General features: G+C 40.9%; 1 protein-coding gene and 1 pseudogene across 2 annotated transcripts in view; one reads left to right on the forward strand and one right to left on the reverse strand.

The window, feature by feature from the left end:
• The window catches only part of WDR7 (WD repeat domain 7), a 300,266-nt gene that overhangs the window by 265,838 nt on the left and 10,026 nt on the right, over positions 1-24,402 (reverse strand). For both annotated transcript variants that reach the window (XM_058677108.1, XM_058677109.1), the window contains exons 3-12: positions 23,924-24,030; positions 21,922-22,000; positions 19,928-20,102; positions 16,381-16,457; positions 15,055-15,174; positions 12,072-12,217; positions 10,902-11,004; positions 8,161-8,290; positions 7,698-7,946; positions 6,805-7,025 (exon numbers count right to left, since the gene is read on the reverse strand). In XM_058677108.1, the coding sequence (XP_058533091.1) occupies positions 6,805-7,025; positions 7,698-7,946; positions 8,161-8,290; positions 10,902-11,004; positions 12,072-12,217; positions 15,055-15,174; positions 16,381-16,457; positions 19,928-20,102; positions 21,922-22,000; positions 23,924-24,030 (1,407 nt within the window). The remainder of the gene's footprint in view (positions 1-6,804; positions 7,026-7,697; positions 7,947-8,160; positions 8,291-10,901; positions 11,005-12,071; positions 12,218-15,054; positions 15,175-16,380; positions 16,458-19,927; positions 20,103-21,921; positions 22,001-23,923; positions 24,031-24,402) is intronic.
• LOC101522531 (large ribosomal subunit protein eL33-like) lies at positions 2,940-3,266 on the forward strand (annotated as a pseudogene).

Here is a 24,402-nt window from a genome sequence, read left to right on the forward strand (position 1 = left end):
AAGTTCAGTGAAATGTGCCAGTTCTAAAAAGACAAATATTGTCTACAAGACAACCTCCATCCAAAATACAAAACAAAAACATGCAAAGCTAAACAAATATATGCTTGTAATCGCACAAATGTAGGATGTAATTGAGACCAGACTACCAGGAATCAAACAAAATGGACAGAATGCATCTCTATTACTGGATAAAAGTGGGCTCCCAATGAAACTTATAAATATACTTAGACAACAAAATATAAAACTTTCTACCATTGCCTATACCAACAATGTCATGACCCACATAAAGAGCAGCATGCTGGAGTCAAAACTACACCTGATGGGCTGTTTTACTACAAAACACAGGGACAATGAAGGGGGATGAAGCCCTATGCCTATAAGATTGAAAAATGGAAAGGAAGAACTAAATAAAATAAAAATAAGGAAATTACAACATATACACACTATGGAATACTATTCAGACATAATAATAAAAAAAGGAATGAAATCCTGAGTTTGATCTTGATAATGTTAAAATATAAATATAAATATTTCAGCTAAAAATAAAAAAAGAATATTATAGCTATAAAGAAGCCAGTCAAGCACCAGAAATGAAGGCACATACTGCTCAGATTCAGGGCTTTATCATCCAAATGAGGACATGGGTAACTAAACACAGCAGTGACAACAGCGAGGATTTAATGAGCTGCTTCAGAAAGTCAGGTCCTGCTTCTTCACCTTGAGATCCCACAGAGAGGAGTGGCTCCGAGAGGAAGACGGAGGCCAGATCAGCTTGGGCTCAAGGCTCCGTTCTAACCACCCAGGCTAACCAGGCCCCATTATTTCAGACTCCATTTACCTAATGCACAGTGTTGTCTCCCACCACTTCTTAAAGTTTTTGCCAAGGGCTGAAGAACACTAGCGATAATGAGTTCAATACAAACAATTCTGCAGAAACAAACCTGGCTTTTTAGTGTGCACAGGCTTCTTGTCTATCCTTGTACATCCCACGTTCATCTCCCCTTTCCAGCTTGTTGAGTCTTTTTTTCAAACACCTAGATTTTTACCATGGTATACTTTCATATTATTCTCCCTTTTTTTTCGTCCAGACATCCTTATTACATAAGACAAAATAAATGATGCTCACATACAGTTCCCTCTCAGCACACACAAAATCATGATCATGGTAGTTGTGTTATTTTTATTTTTTATTTTTCATGATACAGTTCCATACGCTCAGGGATTTCACCTTCCATCCTCCACATGTCATCACTTTTGTAATACACCCACAGCATTTGCCCAAACCCTCTCTAGGCTGCGACAGGCCTGGACCTGTAATACAAAATGTAATACAAAAAGCACCTGCACAAGGAGGTTGTTCATGTACCATGAATCATTTAATAAATACCTACAAAACGAATACAGCCAAGTTCCATAGATACCATACCTTTCTTGAAAATTTTCCAAAACTGGGCCCAGCAGCGTGGCCTAGCGGCTAAAGTCCTCGCCTTGAAAGCCCCGGGATCCCATGTGGGCGCCGGTTCTAATCCCGGCAGCTCCACTTCCCATCCAGCTCCCTGCTTATGGCCTGGGAAAGCAGTGGAGGATGGCCCAATGCATTGGGACACTGCACCCGCGTGGGAGACCTAGAAGAGGTTCCAGGTTCCCGGCTTCGGATCGGCGCGCACCAGCCCGTTGTGGCTCACTTGGGGAGTGAAACATCGGATGGAAGATCTTCCTTTCTGTCTCTCCTCCTCTCTGTATATCTGGCTATAATAAAATGAATAAATCTTTAAAAAAAAAAAAAGAAAATTTTCCAAAACCACCCAAAGTAGCCCTCCTCAGTGCTCCGTTCCAAGTAGTCCATAAGACCTTGAAAAAAGTCCCTTCTTAATACTTCTCATACTGCACTGAGACACCTGTTTGCTAAGTCCAACTAAATTCTATCACAGACTCAACCTTATCCAAGCTAACTCTGGTCCCAGAAGGGACCTAGCCTATAATAGGCACTCAGTGACTTGCTAAACCATTTTCTATTCAACAACCATGCTGAATCTCAGGAATAATCTTAAAAGGTCCATTGTTTTTTGACAATTTCTGCCACTTTGAAATAAATTTTAACTAGTTTTTATATTGCCTTTTAGTCAAGTAACTCAAAAAATTAGCCTTTGCTTTGCATCAGATTTTCTTTCAAGTCCAAAATAAACTATCAGTTCAGTCAGTGACTTCATTTGTCAGGTTTGGTGCCAGATCACTTCTGATATTACTGAAAGTAAGTTCCAGACCCAACATAATTGACTATTAAGGATATGACTTAAGATCAAGAGGAGCCAACCCAAAATAGAGCTATTTCTAAACTGTTGAGTTCTTTTGTCATTAGAGCTGTACCAGGAACACCTTCTTACTCAATACAGGTAAAAACCCCTCTCGAGTCAGTTCCCTGCTTGGTAATGTTCTTCTCAGCTGCCTACTCAACAGCAGATTATGATCCTCTGATAAAGATAACAATTACATTTTTATTCTCTCGAATACAATACATGACAGCAGTAAGTATGTGGAAAATATAACTTTGTATAAAGGTCAGAAACCAGTCAAAAAGCACAACCAGCATTTTACTTGTATATTAAACATATCTGTGTTTCCTAAATGCGAATGGCAGCTATGTTCACAGAGGCTTTACATTCTGCCAGGCATAAGCCTAAATAATTAGCAAGGCTTAGAAGATTATAGCAGGATGATGGGAAACCGTGGGGCTAAATGGTAGCTATACAAACCTATTCCTAATGTTCTGAAGGGCAATACTTATTTAAAGGACTTAAAAACCAATATGCAACATTCTAAATGCACCATGACTTTAAATGTAATTAAAATGATGTCATTCAGAATACATATAGAAAGCTCTTTCTGCCAACTTGGAGCCTGTGGAGGCTTGCTGGGAACAGGACTTCTAGAAGGCAACAATGTCTGGAAGACTGTGGTGCAAGGCCATTTTTGCTTGCTACAAATGATGTCTACGGAACCAAAGGGAGCACACAATGTTGCTTAAAATTGAAGGTGTTTATGTCCAGGATGAAGGTGAATTCTTAAGTAGATGTGTGCCTACATGTATAGAGCAAAGAATACCACAGTGACTCCTGGTGGAAAACCTAACAAAACCAGTCACCTGGGGAGAAGTAACTGGTGCTCATGGATACAGTGGCATGGTTCATGCCAAGTTCCGAAGCAACCTGACTGCAAAGGCCATTGGACACAGAATCTGTGTGATGCTGTACCCCTCAAGAATTTAAACAATTGAAAATAAATACACAAAAATAGATTCATTTTTTAAAAGAATATATTTAGAGAGGAAGAAAGAGATGAGATTATCCTTAGAAAATTTCTGGGGGCTGATGCAATGGTGTAGCTGGTTAAGCCTCTACATGCAGCACCAGCATCCCATGTGGGCGTCACTGTGCATCCTGGCTACTCTACTTCCAATCCAGTTCCCTCCTAACATCCTGGGACAACAATGAAGAACAGCTCAAATGGCTGGGCCTCTACACCCACACGTAGACTAGAAAGAATCTCCTGGCTTTGGGTTGGCTCAGCTCTGGCCGCTGCAGCCATCTGGGCAGCGAACCAGAGGGTGGAAGAACTCTGTCTGCCAATCCTTTTCTCTCTGTAACTCAGCCTTTCACATTAAAAAAATAACAATAATAAATCTTTAAAAAAGAAAATTTCTGTATTTTCTATTATTCTGTATTAATTCCTTAAAATTCTTCTAAAAAGTAGCAAATAGATAAAAACAGACTCAAATTATAAGAGAACTGTGATGAGAAAAATATTATATAGAACAGTAAGTGATCATTTTTTGGAAAATGTAAGATCTGATTCTTGCTTTTGATTAATTTGCACTAACAAAGTTTAGTCTGTCTTCAGAAATCATGACATAATTATTGACATTTTTTGCTAAATGCGACATTTTTGAAATCAAATTTTTTAAAAACCTAGATTCAGAACTGAGATGGCGGCTAATTTAGGTAAACACTCAGAACAATTTTTTAGAACAAAAGTGCAATCTTTTTTAACCTTAGTTGTTAATTCCTCTCACTTGCTGTGAATACTAGCCACAGTAGCATACACACAGTCACATATACTATTCATATTATCCTATCTGTCTCTAGGGGCTAGGACTGTAATACTGTCGGATGAATGCATAAATGCTAAGGTTCAGATTAGATGCCTGATATGATTGTTTTCACAAATCCATGCTGCCCCCTTCTGGATGTTTCTGGAGATTAAATGACCATAGACGTTTAATAAGATGTAATAAATGAAAAGTAAAACGTTTTTTGGTAATTTATTAAAGAAGTCAGCCTTCTAACGCACATGCAGAAACACTGTTGTCATTAATCTTATAAAAAGTGTCCAAAAAGTCTATCCCAAATGGTTTTAGCAATAGAAAACTAAATCAACATGACTGAGGAGGAAATAAATACAAAGCACATACTTACTAAAAGAAAGTAAAAAGCCAGTCAAGCCACTCTTTCTGCTGCCTTCCAAACTTTCAATGTCAACAAAGAATCAGGAACTGAATTGAGCCTGCCCACTTCAATTTCAATGCGCTTACTACTTCTGCAAGTACTCATCCATGTGGCACACGGACTTGAGTGTTTTCAAATGTAAGTAAAAAGTACCACACTGCATTATACATGCAAATAAACACTCTGTGTCGGAGACTCCACTCCAAACCCAAGCCAACCACCACTGAAAATCAACAGAAAAATCAACGGAAATAGAAAACTACTGCAAATCAATGGGAAAAGTGAACTGGTCCATGCTATGGTACTACCACAATTTCATAAGTGAGAAATATTGTATTTTGTTTTTTTTTAATATGTTATGCTTTAATTTTTGGATTTTCACACCGATCCTATCTAACAAGTTCATTAAGGGAGATGATTTTGAAAGTGTTAGCTATTGTTAGTGCCTGTCTTTTTTCCTAAGCCTTTCCTCTAAGAATAACCTACGCAGAAATAAAAAGCTCTGAATCTCAGAACAGACTCCTTCATACTAGGATTTACAGTAAAAACAGTAAATAATAGGGCAGTAAAATAAGCCAGGCAAGGAGGTGTCAGGTCATCGTCCCTGTGTGTCACGGCAAAGTTCTACTGACAGTCACAGACATGGTCCTGAAGAGGGGCACAAACACCCACCTGCCCCTTCACCCACCCTCTTCCTCAGATTCATGAGGCAAATGGCTCTTCTGGACTCACCCATCCAGAGTTCAAAGTTGGGTAATTCACCCAAACCTATTTCTGCCAAGTACCAAATCCAGAGTGCGTGCTATCTCTACCCATCTGTACTACCTAAACATCTTAGTTACTAGGGTCGGGTTAATAAGAGTCTCCATTTCTACATGTTAAAACAAAACAGCATAGAAGATCTGAGAAGGAGGAATAAGGAGGAATAAGATCCACATCCAATGGCAAGGATCGAGCTGGATTCCAACACTCATTGGTTTGTGTAGAAGACTGGGTTGGAAACAGAACTGACCCAGCAACTGCAAACACCAGCGTGTGTGACAGATTGTGCCAGACCTATATTGGCAAGCACACATAAGAATCAGGTTTGGGAACACTGTAGATGAAGTTTTTGTGGGTATCCCCCACAACCGAACTGCTGGACTCAGAACCCCAACCATGGAACGTGCAGGTTCCACGGTCTGACCGCAGAGTGTATATGTCACAGCTGGGCCTCCTCAGTGGCTTAGACGGAACAATAAAGAGCACATCCCAGTGCACATGGAGGATATGGCAGTACAGTGGAGTCTGCAGAGAACACCTGGTACCATAACAGAGGACGGAGGACAGAACAAAAGGATCAACTACCCCAGCCAAGTGTTGACAGTGAATACCTGGGCAAACAGAGACTCTAAGGTAGATTGTGTCAACTAGTGGATTCTGGAAATATTTCATCATGCTTGGAGTGGAGAGATCGGCAGTAATTCAGAATTGTCGAGCTATCAAAAACTCCTGAGCAGGCTCCTTGGAGCTCATCCCACATCGGGGACCCTGGGATTACATCGGATGGCTGTCCTCCATCCCAGGATATGGAGGCAGTTGGGAAGCTGGGTGTGGCTTTTCCCCTTGTCTCCCCATTTCTCCCAGATGCAAGATAAAAAAAGAGAGAGAATGTAGAAATGTGGTCTCAACCACATTTCTTTAGCCCTTGAACATTGTCACCCTAATCAACTACATAAAAAATCACCAAAAATAAAACTTTTAAAAAATAATATGAAATAAACAATAGAATTTTAAAAAAAGCAATCAACTTTCACAAGGGTATTTTTTACAAAATCGAGATCAGGACCAGTGACTATGAAGCATGCTCTCTCTTGTCACATACCTGAGCGGTATAAATGAACTCCAGCTAAACACTGTGCCTCCATCCAAGTTCATATTCACTGTGCTTTTGCCCAGATGAACCTGATAATGAGACTGTACAATGTCTTCATGCATATTTCAATTATTTAAAAAGACTAAAATCGCATTCAATAAACATATTCTAAATGGCCACTGTGTTTCAGAGACAAGTCACGTCATTTAGGAACTAACAATGGAAAAAGGACCAATTCAACCTTCTACTTCTTCATACCCAGTAGTAAATGATCAGGACTTTATATGAATACTATCTTACTATTATTCTAGCTCTAAGACTGAAACAGTTTTGTTAATTCTCATGTCACATTTTCCTCCTTAAAGTACTACGGATCCATTACTACACAGAAAGCGATGTAGCTCTGGCACACCGAAATCATCTTTTATAAGACGTGCATCAACTTACACTACAGTTTTCAGGTGGAACTAGAAGTTGAGTGATCTCGCCACCATGAACACAGAAGATGTGTTTCATCTCTCCAGAAAATATGTCCCAAATGATGACGGAGAAGTCCACACCTCCAGATATCAGGTATCTCTGGTCATAGCGAGCCGAGACCTGATGTGGATAGAGCAAACACGTGACTTTGTTCCGATGGCCCCGGAGTGTCCTGTGAGGTGGCCAACCTGTGAATGAGGTTCGGGATTTAAAACAGGAAAATCAAAGTCTTACGAAGTTTTAATAGGTAAAATAAACATGAGTTAGCAGGTTGGCTACAAATGTTATCACAGGAAAAAAAGTTTCCAATTTTATCTTTCAAAATTTCAGTGTCCAATGTGCCAGCTACCATCCACACAGGACTACTGAGCACTTGAAAGGAGCTAAGCACGATTCATACATGCTACAAACGGAAAGTACTCATAGGATTTTGGAAGATAGTACAAACACCTGCAATAAAAAACCATTTTTGCCATATTAGGTTATATAAAACAATTTTCCTTTTTGAGTTATAATTTTTAATATAGCTACTATGAAACTGCATATATGATTCATATTATATTTCCATTGGACAACACTGTCTTAGCAGATTATCCATATTGCTGGCCACAGAGTTATTTAGTAATTCATTGAAATAATAATAGATGGAATCATTAATGTATATCCAAGAGATAAAATTGGATACTTCTTTATTTAGCCACTACAAAAATTCAGGCAGTGAATATTTTCGCTAGCTACACACTCTACTCCATCAATTATATATATAGCATACTAACAACTACACTGATTTGCTGCATTTGTTAGAAACAGAGTACACGTTTCATCATCAGGACGCTGGAGACATCTGCAGACTGGTATACCTCTTCTGAGCATGTGTTCCCCTTGCAGCAGCTGTACTATGGCCGTCTGCGTGGCAGGCACAATGACTATGCTTCCATCTTCACGACCACACACGAGCCGGCCGTGGGCTGGAATGTACACACTTGCAGTCACTTTCAGGGGCTCGTTACTATTGGGAATCACACTCAGCTGATCTATTATTCCAGCAGGACAAGGACTCAGCTTATCAAACGCCTCTTGCAAGCTAATAGAAGTTGTCATCTCCAGCTCTGTAGAAGCAAAACATTTTGGGGTGTTAAAAAAACATTTTTTAAATATTGGAATAATGTTGCTTCATTCAAGAGTGCAGTAAATTAAAACTGCCATCAAATACAATTCCCCAGTGGCATCATGTGTCACAAATTTGTTATCCAGCCGCTACTATTTGAAATGTGAAATCTGAAAAACTACAAAGTCACTGCAAATAACTATTACCATCCTCACCTTGCTTATCATCTGTGTCTGAGATGTTCCAGATATTTAATCTTCCAGAAGAATCACCCTGAATTAACAGTTTATGGAAATATTCCCTGCATCCATAGAAGAACCGAGTAACAGGAGGGCATATCAGCAACTGCCAAAAAAATTGTTTTAAACTTTATTTAACTGTGCTTATAATCAAAAACATTTCAAACATTAACATTTCTTCAAATAAAGATGCTAGGTACTGATATCCCAGCATTTGCACTTAAAAAGTTCTTATGGTATAATGATTTCACAATGCTTAATGTAATTTTGCAGCATTAGGAAACATGTAAACTAATATTCAAACCTGGTTTAACATAAATATTTAAAATACTTAAAACTGTATTTATAGTCTTTCTCCATGATTAGTATTTATTCTCTACTTTATAAAACATGTTTATAGCAATAAAATTGCAATTTACCTAAGTGTCTATTATTAAGTCATTTTTTTTTACCAAAAAGGCACTGTGTGTGTGCATGTGTATGTGTGTGTATGAGTGTGTGTGTGTGTGGCATGAAGGAGGTCCCTCCATTTACGAAGGGCAAAATGAATAAACCATGACAGCTAATGTGCCCACTTCTGGTAAGGTATCTGGAAGCAGGGGCAGGTTATGAAAGTAGTTAGGACACCAGCAGCCAACACTGCAGTGTATGGTTTCATGCGCTTCCAATTCCTGATTCCACTCTCCTGTTAAGGCAGACCCTGGGATGCAGGAGTGGTGGCTCAAGGAACTGGGTTCCTGACACCCAGAGGAGAAGCCTGGATTCAGTTCCCAGTTCCCGGCTTCCTTCCTGGCTGATCCCCAGACACTGTGGTTACCTAGGCAGTCAATCTGTAGACGACAACTTATTCTTCCTCTACCTCTCTTGCTCTTTCCACTTCCTCAAATAATTCAAGAAAAACAGGTTTAATGCTGGCCTTGTGGAATAGCCGTGAAAGCTACCACTGGTGATATCAGCATTTCACATGGGTACTGGTTCAAGTCGCACTGTTCCACTTAATCAGGCTCCCTGCTAAGGTGTTTTGGAAAGCTGCGAAGGACAGCTCACATTGTTGGACACGAGGAACCACGTGGGCAACCTGGAGGAAGCTCCCGCCTCCTGCTACTAAGGCCAACTGATCTCCTGCCATTGGGGCCATTTGGAGAATGAACCAGCAGATGGAAGATCTCTCTGTATCTCTCCCTCTGCAAAATGCCTTTCAAATAGACAATTTTTAACAGATTTATTTATTTTTATTGGAAGGGCGAACTTACAGAGACAGAGAAAGAGAGAGAGAGAGATCGTCCGTCTGCTTGTTCACTCTCCAAATGGAAGCAATGGAGATGAACCAATCCAAAGCCAGGAGCCAATTTTCTCCTGGTCTTCCACAAGAGTGCAGGGTCCCATGGCTTTGGGCCATCCTCTGTTGCTTTCCCAGTACATAGCAGGGAGATGGATCAGAAGTGGAGCAGCCAGGAATGGAGCTGCCACCCATATGGGATGGTAGTAGTGTAGAATCACTGTTGAGTCACTACTATTTCTTTTCTTTCTTTCTTCTTTTTTTTTTTTTAATTGCGAGGTCAGATTATAGAGAGAGGAGGAGAGAGAGAGGAAGATCTTCCATCTGATGATTCACTCCTCAAATGACCACTATAGCCGGTGCTGTGCAAATTCAAAGCCAGGAGCCAGGAGCTCTTCTGGGTCTCCCACACGGTTGCAGGGTCCCAAGGTCCTGGGCCGTCCTCGACTGCTTTCCCAGGCCACAAGCAGGGAGCTGGATGGGAAATAGAGCTGCCAGGATTAGAACTGGCGCCCATATGGGAATCCTGATGTGTCCAAGGCGAGGACTTTAGCCACTACACTATGCCACCGCGGCAGGCCCACTACTGATGTTTATTTTTATACAGATCATTATACCTTTATTTAAATGCAAGCAAGCATCTAGTTTGGAGAATAGTAGGTAGGATTTAAGCTAAAAGATGAAACAACAAATAGGTTATCAAGAATCTTAGTTGTGCACAGATTCCATAAATTCTACATATTCAAAATATTGGCTCTTTCCATTTCTCCCTCTTGATCCAGCACTTTGCCTTTTACATAAATCCATAAAGCTTTTAAAAAATAAAGTAAAAAAAAAAGGAAGTAAGGAAACAAACAAACTTGATTTCTGGGAAGTATTGCAGTGACTTGTTCTAGTAGTGAAATATTATTAGCATTAGTGTAGAATTATCTTTGCCATTCTAAAATCACCTGTCATCATGTTTAAAATAAATTTACTGCATGAATATGAATTTTATCAAAAAGTCACTTATATTTGTAATCATAGAGAATGGTAAATATTATTTTATAGGCCATATTATCTATTTTTTTCTCCTTTCACTCTTTTTTATACATTTTTTTTATATTTTGAATTTTTAAATTATGTGTTACAATTTTGTATAGACTGGGATTTCCCCCCAAATCCCCACCCCCCCAACAGATTTTCCCCATTTTGCTACAGGGGTATAATCCTTCACGAGGAATTATAATTCCATCAGTCTCTTATTTAAGTGTTTCCAGTCCACACTACCTATCCTAAACATTTTTGTGATTATCTACATTTTATGTTTTTAAAAAACATAGTGCCTTGGGTGGTAGAAACTTTTCAAAGTCCTGTTATGAAAGGATATCAATACATACAGTTCAGAAACTTATCCATGTAAGATTTTCGATTATCAAGGACGCTTGAAGAATTTTACCTCTTTATCTTTTCGGTCCAAGAGGCTGCACTGTACAGGAGGAACCAGATGTTCCACTGCTTTGCCCACGTCACTGCGGAACGAATCACTGGCTGGAAGGCAACTGAAAATGGAAAAGCACAACAGTCGATGAAAACACCAACATTACATATCTTATCGTTCCATATGATGAAAGTTTATTTTTTTGGCAAATGGACAAAAGGGGGATTTTTTAAAATACAGTTAATCTAACTATAGACATGAAGTGAAAACATTTTTACTACCAGAAAAACCATTCAAACAGAGATCCATCGATTTTCTGTACTGAAAAGTTCAACCAGGGGCCGGCACTGTAGCACAGCAAGTCAAGCCACTGCTTGGCAACTGCCAGTCCCTCCTATCAATGCTAGTTCAATCCTGCTTGCTCCACTTGCAATCCAGCTGCCTGCTAATGTTCCTGAGAAAGCAAGAGAAGATGACCCAAGCACTGGGGTCCCTGATACCCACATGGGAGTCCTAGATAAAGTTCCAGGCTCCTGGCTTTGGCATTTTGGCCTGCCCTTGATCCAGCCACTGTGGTCACATGGGAAGTGAAACAGCAGAAAGAAGCGCGCTCTCTCTCTCTCTCTCTCTCTGTCTCTCTCTTCCTCCTCATTCCCATAATTCTGCCTTCCAAACACATTAAACAAAATATCTTGCAAATAAAGTTAAATTGATTTCTAAGTGTGTTCAGAAGTTCTAATGTCTCCTATATAAATTACTTATGTAATTTATATTTTCATACTTTGAGATTACATGATAAATTTTTTTATTTTTATATTTTTATTGGAAAGGCAGATTTACAGAGAGAAGGAAAGACAGAAAAGATATTCCATCCACTGGTTCACTCCCCAAATGGCCACAACAGCTGGAGCTGAGCTAATCCAAAGCCAGGAGCCAGCAGCTTCTTCTGGGTCTTCCACATGGGTGTAGGGTCCCAAGGCTTTGGGCTATTCTTCACTGCTTTTCCAGGCCACAAACAGGGGACTAGATAGGAAGTGGAGCAGCCAGGACTAGAACCTGTACCTGTATGGGATTCTGGCATTGACAAAGTTAGGATTTAGCCAATTGAGCCATTGTGCCGGGCCCCACATACCAAATTTTGAATCTTTCACTTTTGACTGAAGTCCTAATGTTTTATTTACTGCATACCTGGCAGGTAGTTTGTAAATATAACTTTGCCCATTTTCAGTCCAGATGATGACTTTATCTGCTGACACAAAATCCCCTCCAGTCAACGTCTGCCCATTTTCACTGGGACCTGAACACAACAGGGAATAGTCTCCAGCATCAAACACCTACAGGTGCGGGGGGGGGGGAGAGGGGGGCGAATAAGAAAGTCACAATCTACACCATGTTGAGGTCATTTACATAAGAGACAGAGACATCGCCATTTGAATAAAGCTCTGAAAATAAAAAGTACACTTAGCAAACTCGGGTCCTTAAGGGTAGATTCCTCAGATGTAGGCATTTTGTCACTGAAACCTAGTAGTAGGTCAGGTTCAAAAGCAAAAACCACCCAGCTATGTGAAGCCTCCCACCAGCTAGTAAACAGAGTGTGACTATCACAGCAGGGGTGTCTCCCATCTCAGGAACTGGGATCCTCCGTCTTACATGGAATGAAAAAGGAGCGGCCAGGGCTATGACATGGTCAGTTGGTGACAGTCCCAGACACTCCACTTCCAACACAGCTGCCTGCTTATGCACAAGCAAAGGCAGCAGAAAAAGGCCCAAGCGCTTGGGCGCCTGTGAGCCACACAGAAGACCCAGATGAAGTTCCTAACCCTGATTTCAGTCTGGCCTGCTCCCACTCACCACAGCCACTTAGGGAGTGAACCAGTAGACGGAAGAGCTAACACACACGTTTTCTTTCTACCACTCTCCCTATTATGCTGCCTTTTAAACAAACAAATCTTTCCAAAATGAAGCAGCACTCTGTTGACAATGGGAAGTAACAAAGAATCAACCTATGGAAGTTAGGCTTGGAATTCCTCTTTGATTTTTGTACCCAGTAGCAATCTAGCAGTAAACCGATATTTGAATATATACTGATTAAAGAAAATGTATCTTGCTTTACCCTAGTTCATCAACATCCTAATAGACCATAAATAGGAAGTCAACAGAGTCAGTTTCAGTACTTAGTAATTCTCACAAATACTTGTCAAAGTTAAATCTTCATCATGTCATATAGCCCTTAGCATCACCGTAAGAAGAAAACAGGCAGGCTTCCCATGCCAGACAGGAAACTAGCCTAAGGTATACAGCTTAGAGTAAGGGTCTTATCATTCCTAACAGAACTGTCTAACACTTTCAATATAGACATTATATAATTCTTAGAAATGTTTCCCAAGAGGAATGGGGAATTCCACAATAGCCTAACGTTTTTATTTTGCTCTCCTTTAAAGAAAATAATGCTACTTGTGCAGAGCCTGGGAGTAAGAACAAATCCTAGTTGAATCTACCATGATTTTCCATAATATTTACCATGTCCTAACTCTACTATCACAATGACAGGCAAGAAAACCCACAAAAGAATCATGGAGACCAATTCAAACCATAAACCTACGGAAGTTAAAATAATGAGGTATTAATACATGAATAGATAGAAAGTCTGGATACAGAATCCAATAAAATAAGATTACAGCATATTGCCAAGGCACAAGAACAAACAGTAAAATTATTCAATGAATAGTATCTCTCAACATGTTACGATTTATGTAAAATAAATTCCTGATTAAAGATTCACAGGCATAAAACAAATCATGAAGTAGGGAAAAATGGCTACTCATTTTTATTGTCTTAAATGTCAGCACATGGTAGGATGTTTTAAAAGGCTAATGCTCTACCGACTGAGCTATCCAGGCCCCACTGATGTTTTAGAAATCACAAAATAATATCAAATACTTGGACTTTATTAAACTTGAAAAAGTCACACACGACAGTAACTGCCTGCAGAGTGCATTCTAATGAGCTGCAGGACTGTCTCGGTGTTATTCTGCCTGAGCTGTGACCCCCTCATTCCACCAACACTTGCACTGCCTGAGTCAAGCAGCATATCCCTTGGTGCCTCTGTTGCCCCACCTGCAAACAGGACAGTTCCTGCTACAGCAGGAAGTCACCAGGATGGCTCGACTTTCTGCAGGGTTGGCCACTCGCATCCACAGGCAATGTGGAGGGCAGGCTGGGCTAGGTAACTGCTTCTACATGATGCAATAAAGCACAAGTGATGAGATCTCAGTTCCCAGGATGAGGTGGGTCTTGGAGACACCTTGTCTAGTGGGCTTACTCTGAAGGATGGTTCCTGTGTCATGATCTACTCCATGGACCCAACCGCAGGACAAGGAACTAATGTCTCCAGTCAACAGTCAGGAAGGGACCTCAGAGCTTTGGATGGCCACAGAGGGGAATCTGGAATTGGACCTTCCCAGAGTTAAGCTTGCAGTCAAGAGCAAGGTCCCTACAGTGACTTTGTGCCCTGGGAAAGACCCTGACTCAGAGGTACCCAGGTGAACTATGTCAAAGAAACTGAGTGATAAAGCAAGTTTGCTTTTTGTAAACTTCTTGATTTTGGAATAATTTATTCTAGTGGATTAAAAAACATAGCTCCTCTTTGAGCGCTGGGAGGATTAAAAGCAGTAACAGGTGAAAAGCTTTACAAAACAATTGCTAGGCATAAAGCAAGTGCTTCAAACATGCTGGCTTATTTTCTGTTGTATGCATGTGAAACTGAGCAAGAAAGGATCGTATCTTCCTTAAATAATCATCTTTGAAGTGATAGAGGAAGATTTTTTGAACTCTGAGAAGCCAGAAAACAAGTTAACTGGATTTAGTAATTGCCTGCCAAAACGCCCAACCTGCAGAATATGACAGTGTTTGTATTGTATTAAGACGATGGCTAAAACAGCAACAAGAAGCTGAAAGCAAGAACGATAAAATACAGTTGATAACTAAATCGTTCCAAGAACCAAAACAAACACAATGCTGAGCCAACTCTCCAATGTTCAGGAAATGGGATCCAAACCAGATATTAAAATTACTAAAATAATGTTGTATCCATGGCTGCCTTGGAATTCTTCTTGGAAGACCTTCACCGCTGTCGTGAAGGACACACTCATGACTTGTGCAGCTAACTTACCCTCCAGTATTTGGAGCACACAACCAACAGTGAGCTTTGTGTGAACGCACAGAAGGAAATGCTTTGGCAGTTCTGACAATAAATAGGTTTAGATTCCTCCTCAAATATTGGTTCAGTATCCTGAAAGGAGAAAGGTTTGTGAAACTCTAGGAACAGCTTAGCTATCACTTAAAATTGTTACACAAAATGAAATCAAGGCATCACTGGATGTCTGCATCATTGTAGCCCCTCAGGTAAGATTCAGGGTAGTAAGGAGTTCAAACGCACCCTAAGAACAGCTGAACATGAGTGTCATTGCTACATAGCTCTCCCAAATTTAAGCCTGATAATTCATTATTCTGGCTACATGAGCTGATAAAGCATTGTGTTAATCCTAAGGTTGGTAATGATATGTGTTTTTGTTAAAAAGAAAAAAGAAACAAAAAAAAAAACTGATTAGTTCATCCAGTTTCTCCCAAATTGGATGTGTAACCTAGTTTTCCTAGTAGGAAACAACAGCATTATCTGAAAACTTCTGTGCCATTCTTGCTAACTGAAACGGAACAAGAAGGCACAGTGCAGTGGTTTAATGAGTAACTCCTCCCCTTGCAAGTACCGGGATCCCATTTGGGTGCCGGTTCATGCCCCACTTCCCATTCAGATCCCTACTTGTGGCATAGGAAAGCAGTAGAGAATGGCCCCAAAGCCTTGGGACCCTGCACCTGTGTGGGAGACCCAGAGGAAGCTCCTGGCTTCAGATTGGCTCAGAGCTGGCCAATGCTGCCATTTGGGGAGTGAACCAGCAGATGGAAGGTCTTTCTCTCTGTCTCTCCTTCTTGCCATAAATCTGATCTGCCTTTCCAATAAAAATAAATAATATTTTAATAAACAAATCTTAAAAAGAAAGAAAAGGAACAAGAAAATTAAGCCCCTCATCTGTGTTGGTGAACTAAAGACAGCTATACATACTTGCAGTGCTGGCTTGCTTTATTTCCTTTTCCCTAGAACCAATTACCTTTTAACCTTTCATATAGACAGAAGCAGTTATGTAAACTATCTCTTTTATGTTTCTCTACTTCACTTGCTATGCAATATTTTTCCCTAGCTCAGATCCTTGAGAGAGCAATTATTTTCATTATACATGAACAAAAAATGTGCTCCCACAGACCACCTATAGGGAACTTCTGTTACAAGTCTGGGAGATCCCAAAACAATTTTGCTTTTCTCTTCCTAGGACTTAAAAAAAAAAAAGCAGAAGAAAAAGAAAAGTGAAGGAGCAAATCATGACTAAAATGTTAGACTGTTAAAATAAAACTGAGAAACCACTCCCAGCATGTCCCACCTCACCTGCATGCCGCCGGCGTCAGAAGTCACGATCCACACCTTCAGGATGCCTGTCGCCGAGAGTGCCACCACAGTGTCCTCTAGGCCAACAAGACACAAGAAGCCCAAGTTACAAATGGAACAGGCTTGCTTGCTAAATATTAAGGTTGTTTTCTTTAATGAGATGAAATAACAGCATGTTGCACACATACAATTCTCTACCGCACAATTCACAAATCAGATTTTTAAACCACTTCCATCAATAGCTTTTGTGACAACCTTTGTATCACATCAGCACAGATGTGTGTCACACTGGGTTCTATAAGTCATTTGAGCAAATTCTTTGAATCCAAAGAAGGAGCAGGAACAAATCGGTCAGCAGCCAAGTGGTCGGTCTACAGCATAGGTAACATGAGCTGGGACATCGTGTGGACAACTACACAAGGGTGAAAAAGACAGTCTTGCCCAGTGAGCCCCCAGCCCCATCTCCAGGTGGACACAGACAGAAATGAAGTGAATCAGAGGAAACTCAGCTGGTATCTGCTGCAGACTTAATGTGCTACTTTCTTGGAACAGAAATGTCCACACCTTTCAGGGTCATAGAAGTCTTCTGTCTGGATTGTTGTGTGAGAGAGATGGGAGGGAAAAAAATAGGTTTTCCAACACAACATGATAGAAAACCTACACTCATAAGCTTGGGTCAAGGGCGCAGCCTCAACACCACACTTGTGAGAACAAGAGCATGCACTTGAGAACACGAACATTACAGAACTGCAGAGTGAAGAGAACACACATTAAAATCAAAGAATCATCTTCACTGACTGACCAATGAGTGTGGACAACTTACCTAACTTATCTTAAGTCCGATATGCTTATCATAGAAATGAGTAACAGCAGCAACCCTGTCATGAAAGTTAAGCCATTCCACAGGGACACCTCTCAGCACATGCTAAATCCTCAATAAAGCTCAGTTACCACTGCTGTTAAATGAACCTGCAGAAGGCTGGTGAAGTGGTGTAGCCAGCTAAGTCAATGTTTCTGATCCCACAAGTCACAGCCACTCTGCTTCTCAGCCAGCTTGCTGCTGATGCCCTTGGGAAGGCAATGGGCCTCAGCTATCCACGAGGAAGACCAGGATGGAATTCCCAGCTCCCGGTCTTGGTCTGGGCCAAACTTTGACTGATGCAGTAATTTGGGAAATGAACCAGTGGATGCAAGATCTCTGCCTCGGAGCAGTGGACGGCATGCCCAAATGCACATAGAGGAAGGGCAGTCCACTGGGGCCTGCAGAGGGCATCTGGTATCATAGTATAGGAAGAAGAACAACACACATTGGACAACTAACCCAGCCAAGCACTGACAGCAAATATCTGGGCAAATCGAGACTTAAAGGTGGACTACGTCAGCCAATGGACCTTGGAAGGATTTCCTCATCCTTGGACTGGTGAGACTGACAGCATTTCAGAACTATTGAAACCACTTGAGCAGAACTCTCCAAACATGCTCCCCATCGGGGGCCTGGCCTGATACTTGGAAGCCATTCCCCATCCCAGGGTACTGAGGCGGTTGAAGGCTGGATGCAGCTTCTCCTCTTATCTGCTCCCTTCCCCCAAATATAAGAGGAAGAAAAAGAAAACTGGGAATCAATGGTCTCACTTACTTTCCCCTAACCCTCGACCCTTCCCACTCTGATCAACTATGTAAACATCATCAAAAATTAAAATTTAAAAAAAAATCTCTGTCTCTCCTTCTCTCTGCACTTGGTCTTTCAAATAATGAAGTTTTAAAACAAACAAACAAATGGAACAAGTATCACACAAGACAGCCCCTTAGGAAGCATGGAGAATCCTCCCTGTCATTGCTTTACATGTTAGTTTTGAGCTGTACTCCTCTCACCTAGGCTACTATTCTAACCTTCTAACTCATTGTTCCCATTGAAACCATTCTCAATAATGCCGCCAAGGTAATGCTTAGAATGTAAGTCCTTTCAAGCATTCTCACCAGGACTGCCCAGTATCTACAAAGGGATCCGACAAGCTACACCTAAGCTCACTGGCTGTTGGAATAAATAAAATTGTATCAGAACACAGCTTCATTCATTTTCGCATTGTTCATGAATGCTTTTGTGTTATAACAGCAGATATAAGTACTTGAAACACAGACCATAGGGCCTGCAGAACCTAACCTATTTATTATCTAGCTCTTTAGAATACAAGTCTACCAACTGAGACTACGGGGGAAATCCAGTTCCCATAGTGAACACAGAAGAGCTTCATGAGCTGTCCCAACAACTCTGCTGGTCTAATATCCTACCACTACTCCCTCAAACTTTACATGCCAGAGAAAGAAAATATTGTTTCTTACATATAAGTAGATTTGTTTTTATGGTTTATACGTTCATACAGACCTTTCCTCTACCAGAAACATCCTGATCCCAAGATCTGGCTGACAAACTCCTCCACACCGGACACATGCCAGAACAGCCTACATCTGAGCCGGAAACCTTCCTATTGCACTTAAACCTCTGTGCTGCCACCTTCTCAGAATCCTCGCTCCACAATGTCTACTTTGCACCTCAAATGATTTACCTATCGTTCTCCCTTGCCAGAATTTGTTTCTCTTCATTTCTAACTCTAGCAGGTTACAAAGCAAAGCTCCCATGGAGGTGAAGGAAGCAGCCTGACACAGTGGTTCGAGTCACAGCCCCCGAGTCCATGTGGCTGGCAAAGTCTGTGTGGCCAGATGGCACAGCTGCCATGTGATCTCAGGCAAAGGCTCTCCCACACCAAACCTCACCAGTCTCCTCTCTTTATATGACAGCAGGTGCTGTAAAAACAACAGAACCTCCCCCAGGGTATGGTGGGACTCCAGCACATGTCTCATAGTGTAAGCAGAATGAAGGCCTTATGGTGATGGAGAGGGGTGGTTGTCAATGCTCAGGCTTTATTGAAAAACAAAATCATGATATCACTTTGCAGGAAAAAAAAAAGAATGCTTCTAAAAAAGCTTACACTCTTTTCATACATTCAATGTTGGGCATTAATCTCAAAAAAATTTACTTAAACTCTCATACTTGTTACAGAAAGATTTTAAGAGAAATAAAGAAAAGATTAGCAACGTTATTATCAGCTATCTATCAAATACCAAGAATTCCAATAAATTTAAGTAAGTATAATCTTGCTTTTCATTATTTCCACAGCAAATAAAATCAAGTCCTGTGTCTCCTGAGAAAGTGACACATTCAAGCTCCAGAGACACCCAGTTGAGACTGCAGTTCAACCTCAGCACGCCTCGTAGTGATAATATTCCTCCCTCTCCCAGGAAATCACCCTCACACTCTCAAACTACCCAAAGCTGCCGAACTGTACCACAGAACAAAGATAGTCCAACTTATTAATCTTAACTCCAAGACTCCTCAATGCAGGAGATAGACCACAGATTATTGGAATGCCTACCGCTTTAACTAGCAGAGAATAACTAGAGTTATTAAAGTAAGATAAAGTATAGAACTTTGCAGAAAATTAACATTAAGTCATGGCGCTGAAGTGCCTAATGGGTTTTACACACTGACCTTGTGTTCGGTGGGACCGAATAATACTCATGGAGCTAATCCAATCAGGTGAGATCTTTGACACCAAGGAGTAGAGCACCTCGAGGCTGGTCGCATCTATAACAAGGATTTCAGGGTAATGTCCGTGGCATAAAAGCCTTCCTTCACGCTGGTTTCCAACAGAGAATTGGTAGAACTGAATTCACACCCAAAGGAAAAAGATTGGTAAGTGTTCTCCATCGGTTTGGAAATTTGATTTCTATGTATCCATCAAATCCACTATGATATTCTCCTAAAATTCAATTTCTACATTAAACTCTGTGGTACATATCGCACTTATGTATATACAAACATTAAGCATGTGTGCTGCAGTCACTAAGCACTCCCCTACAGCAGGATGTTCTATTAGAACCACCGCCAACATGCCCGGCACCTTTCAATTCAAAGTTATACTTCCAAGCAACCTCTGGCCATTAGCTGGATCCTGAGACAATTGGACACTGGAAAAAGAAGGCGCCCTGAATGGAGAACCAAGTTTTCCAAACGTTAATTTAACAGATTGGCATTTCCTTGGGATTTCAGGATGTGTCAGCATCACCAAGGTTTAGCATCTCTGTGAATATAAAAAACACCCTATTTTTGGAGCTGATAGAATGAAGATGACACAGCAAACCACCACCACACTAGCAAAATCTGCCAACAAACATCTTCTCTTTAGATGTCTGCTACCTGAAATACAGAAGGCCTTCTACTGGACCTAACTAACAAATCTAGAATTGTTTCCTAATATAGAAGATAAACATTTTAATATAATAAAGAAAATTCATAGTCAAAATACTTAAATCCGGCAATTAAGATACTTCATAATTATTTGATGAAAATCAATAAAATCAATGAATCTACATTGGTTTATTTTCTCTCCACAAACTTTGGTGATTCTTCATATGCAAAAAAATAAATAATGCATGCCTTTTAACAAGGCATATGTCCTAACAGCATTGAAGAAGTGAATTTTACAAGGTCCTTAAGAACAAGGAATCCTCAAATGACCCACATCACACTAGCCACCATCTCCCCACACACACGTTTCTTTGGTTTTCTAATTTGCTAGCACAGAGGCTTGCTTTCTTAATGAGCAATTCTGCGTCTTTTAAAGTAAGCAGCATGACTGAAGAGAAGGCACAGTCCGTGGAGTCCAGCAAACCTGCTCTGGGACAAGCATGCCAGGCCTGATTCACGATGAGACTCAGCAGCTCATATAAACTCTCTCAGCCTCAACTTCCTTCTATGTAAAAACACACACTGACATCTAATTCGTAAGGATGTGGGGAGACTAAATGAAACACAATACAAGAAATACCTATATAATACTTGATAAATGTGAGTTCTCTTTCCTTTCCCCTTCCGTTAAGAACATAACTTGTGGTCCAGCTTTCTATGCCTCATAAATTTGTTAACACGGGAAGCAATAAAGATACTGAAGCACTGGGAAGCTGACAGGACAAAGTAAGAACAAAAGTCAGAAACTACAAATTCTATGCAACAGTCCACATATGAAGCCAGGCATAATAAGTAATCATTTCTTCTAAAAGGTTGGAGAGTCTTAAAAGGAAAACCACACTAACAACAACAAAATACAGGTGAATTTATGTCAGTCATGAATGGAATCATAATGCCTTTAAACCAGAAAGAACTCCATTATTCAGCGTCAATATCACTTAACCAAACAGTGAAGAGGCCTGACGTGGGCAGCCAGGCTAGCCCACAGTAGCAGAAGCAACAGTGGTCACTGGTCCCTTCTCAATCTTTTGTGATTAGATATCCTTACTTTATTAACCTTCCTCACTGCACCATCTTATAGGGAATCCTGTTCTTACTCCAACTCTAATCATCATGTCCTACTACCCCCCCCCCATCATTTTCCGAATAAAACTATACAGGCTCAATGTTTTTAAAAGTTTTAAAACATATATATCTGTAATGATTATGCTTAGGCTCAGAAATAGGACACTAACCTGTATGCCAGTATGTGTGCAGGCTAACTTTGTAAACTCAATACATCTGCCATCATTCACATCCCAGAGGCACATCTCTCTATAAAAGAAAAATACAACAAAACTTAGACTCTGATTTGTAAATGCACCGTTCAATTTGTTCACAGTTGCTGAAGATTAATATTCCATTATTTTTCCTTGGTCATTACTGCTGTTTGTCAAGATAGCCAATCTTCCCAAATCGTAAGCCACCCTCCAACCAATAAACACCCTTCCTGGGCCCATAAACAGCAGAGTACTGCCTTTTATTTTATTTTATTTTATTTATTATTATTTATTTTTGGTTGGTATAATTCAACAACCAGTTCACGTAGGCCTGGTAGGGATTACTGCGGGTCACCCTGACTAGGCTGCAGCTTCCACTGGTTTGCATGAGAGCCAAGAATGTGGTGGGCACGATGATCAGGCTTGGCCCCAATACTCATTGGTTTGTGTAGAAGACTGGGTTTGAGACAGAAGTGACCCAGCAATTGCAACCACCAGCATATGCATAAGCTGATTGGGGGGACAGATGTGCCAGACCCTGTATTTGCAAGCACACGCAAGAATCAGGTCTGGCAACACCTTAGATGAAGTTTCTTTGGGGATCCCCCCAACTGAACCGCTGGACTCAGAACTCCAGCCATGGAGAGAATTGCAGGTTCCATGGTCTGACCAGAGTGTATGTGTCAGAGAGATGGACCTCCTCAGTGGCTCAGACGAAGCAGTAGACAGCATATCCAGGTGCACATGGAGAATATGGCAGTACAGTGGAGTCTGCAAAGGACACCTTGTAACATAACAGCGGATAGAGTACAGAACAAATGGATCAACTACTCCATGCAAGTATTGATAGTGAATATCTGGGCAGAGACTCTAAAGTGGACAGTGTCAACTAGTGGATTCTGGAGAGATTTCATCATGCTTGGAGTGGTAAGACGGGCAGTAATAAAGAACTGTTGAACTATCAAAACCTCTTGAGCATGACCCTTGGAGCTCTCCCCGCATCAGGGACCCCGGGGTGCTGCCGGGTGGCTGTCCTCCATCCCAGTATACAGAGATGTTTGGGAGGCTGGGTGTGGCTTCTACCTTTATCTCCCTGTTTCTCCCAGTTACCGGAAGGAAAAAAAAAAAAAAACAGACTGAGACAGAGAATGTAGAAATAATGGTCTCATCCACCTTTCTGTAGCCCTTGATCCTTACCACCCTAATTAACTACGTTAAATTTAAAAAGAAGAAGAAATCCATACTGACATCTAAAGCAAGCTACACCCTGAGACTTAGAAACATGCAGAGTCCTGTTAGTAAAGTTGACAAACATCACTGTCACTGCGTGAACTTTTGCATGGCTAGCCTGGCATCATTTTTTTCCTTTAAATCTCAAAGTGCGGCCAATGCTTTGACACGCAGGCTAAGCCTCTGACGCGCAGGGCCAGCATCCCAGATGGACACTGGTGTAACCCCTGGTTACTCAATTTCTGATCCAGCTCCCTTCTTATGGCCTGGGAAAGCAGAGAAGGACCACTCAAGTCCTTGGGTCCCTGCACCCGTGTGGGAGACCTGGGAGAGGCTCCTAACCTGGTTTCAGAATGGCTCAGCTCTGGCTGTTGCGGATATTTGCGGAGTGACTCTTTCTCTCTTCTTCTCTCTGCCTTTCAAATGATAATTAAAGCTTAAAAAAAAAACAAAACTCAAAGCAGTCTGCTGACTATAATAAAGCACCATGGGGATTAAAGACCCACTTTAACATTTTTGCAATTCAAGTTTCTCAAAAGAAAAACAAAGGACATAATCACAAATGACAATGCAAGTACTATAAAATCATTAATAGTGATAAAACTCACACCCTTAAAATGAATGCAAGCATCTTTTTAGTTTTAGACAATGGGAAATATTTTTTAGAAAATACCCAAAAGTTAAAAAAACAAATCAACCTCCCTAGTTACTAACACACTGATAATATTTACAAAAAAGGCCCACTTACCCACTCTCAGATGCACTCACAATATACTGTTTTTCACTGGAAGCACATGCTTTGGACAAGCAAGTGATTGAAGCTGTATGACCAAATAACAGAGCTCGAGGATTAACCTAGAAATGCAAAAACATCCTGCTGTAAGTTTAAAAAAAAAAGTTTTAACATTTATTTATTTATCTGAAAGACAGTTACAGATTCCAGCTGGTCTACCTCATCTTTCTGGTCAATTCTTCACTCCTACTCTCTCAGAATTTCATTGCAAAGCTATTCTGAAACCAGGAGCTTCTTCTGGGTCTTCCACGCAGGTATGGAATCCCAAAGCTTTGGCCCATACTCTGCTGTTTTCCTAGGCGATAAGCAGTGAGCTGGAAATTAAGTGGAGCAGCTGGAACACAAACCAGTGCCCATATGGGACCCTGGACATGGAAGGTGAGGATTTAACCTTTGAGCCTTCCTGTCAGGCCCCTCTCTCTCTCTCTCTCTCT

This window comes from Ochotona princeps, chromosome 18, assembly GCF_030435755.1.
Source record: "Ochotona princeps isolate mOchPri1 chromosome 18, mOchPri1.hap1, whole genome shotgun sequence".
NCBI classification, from domain to species: domain Eukaryota; kingdom Metazoa; phylum Chordata; class Mammalia; order Lagomorpha; family Ochotonidae; genus Ochotona; species Ochotona princeps.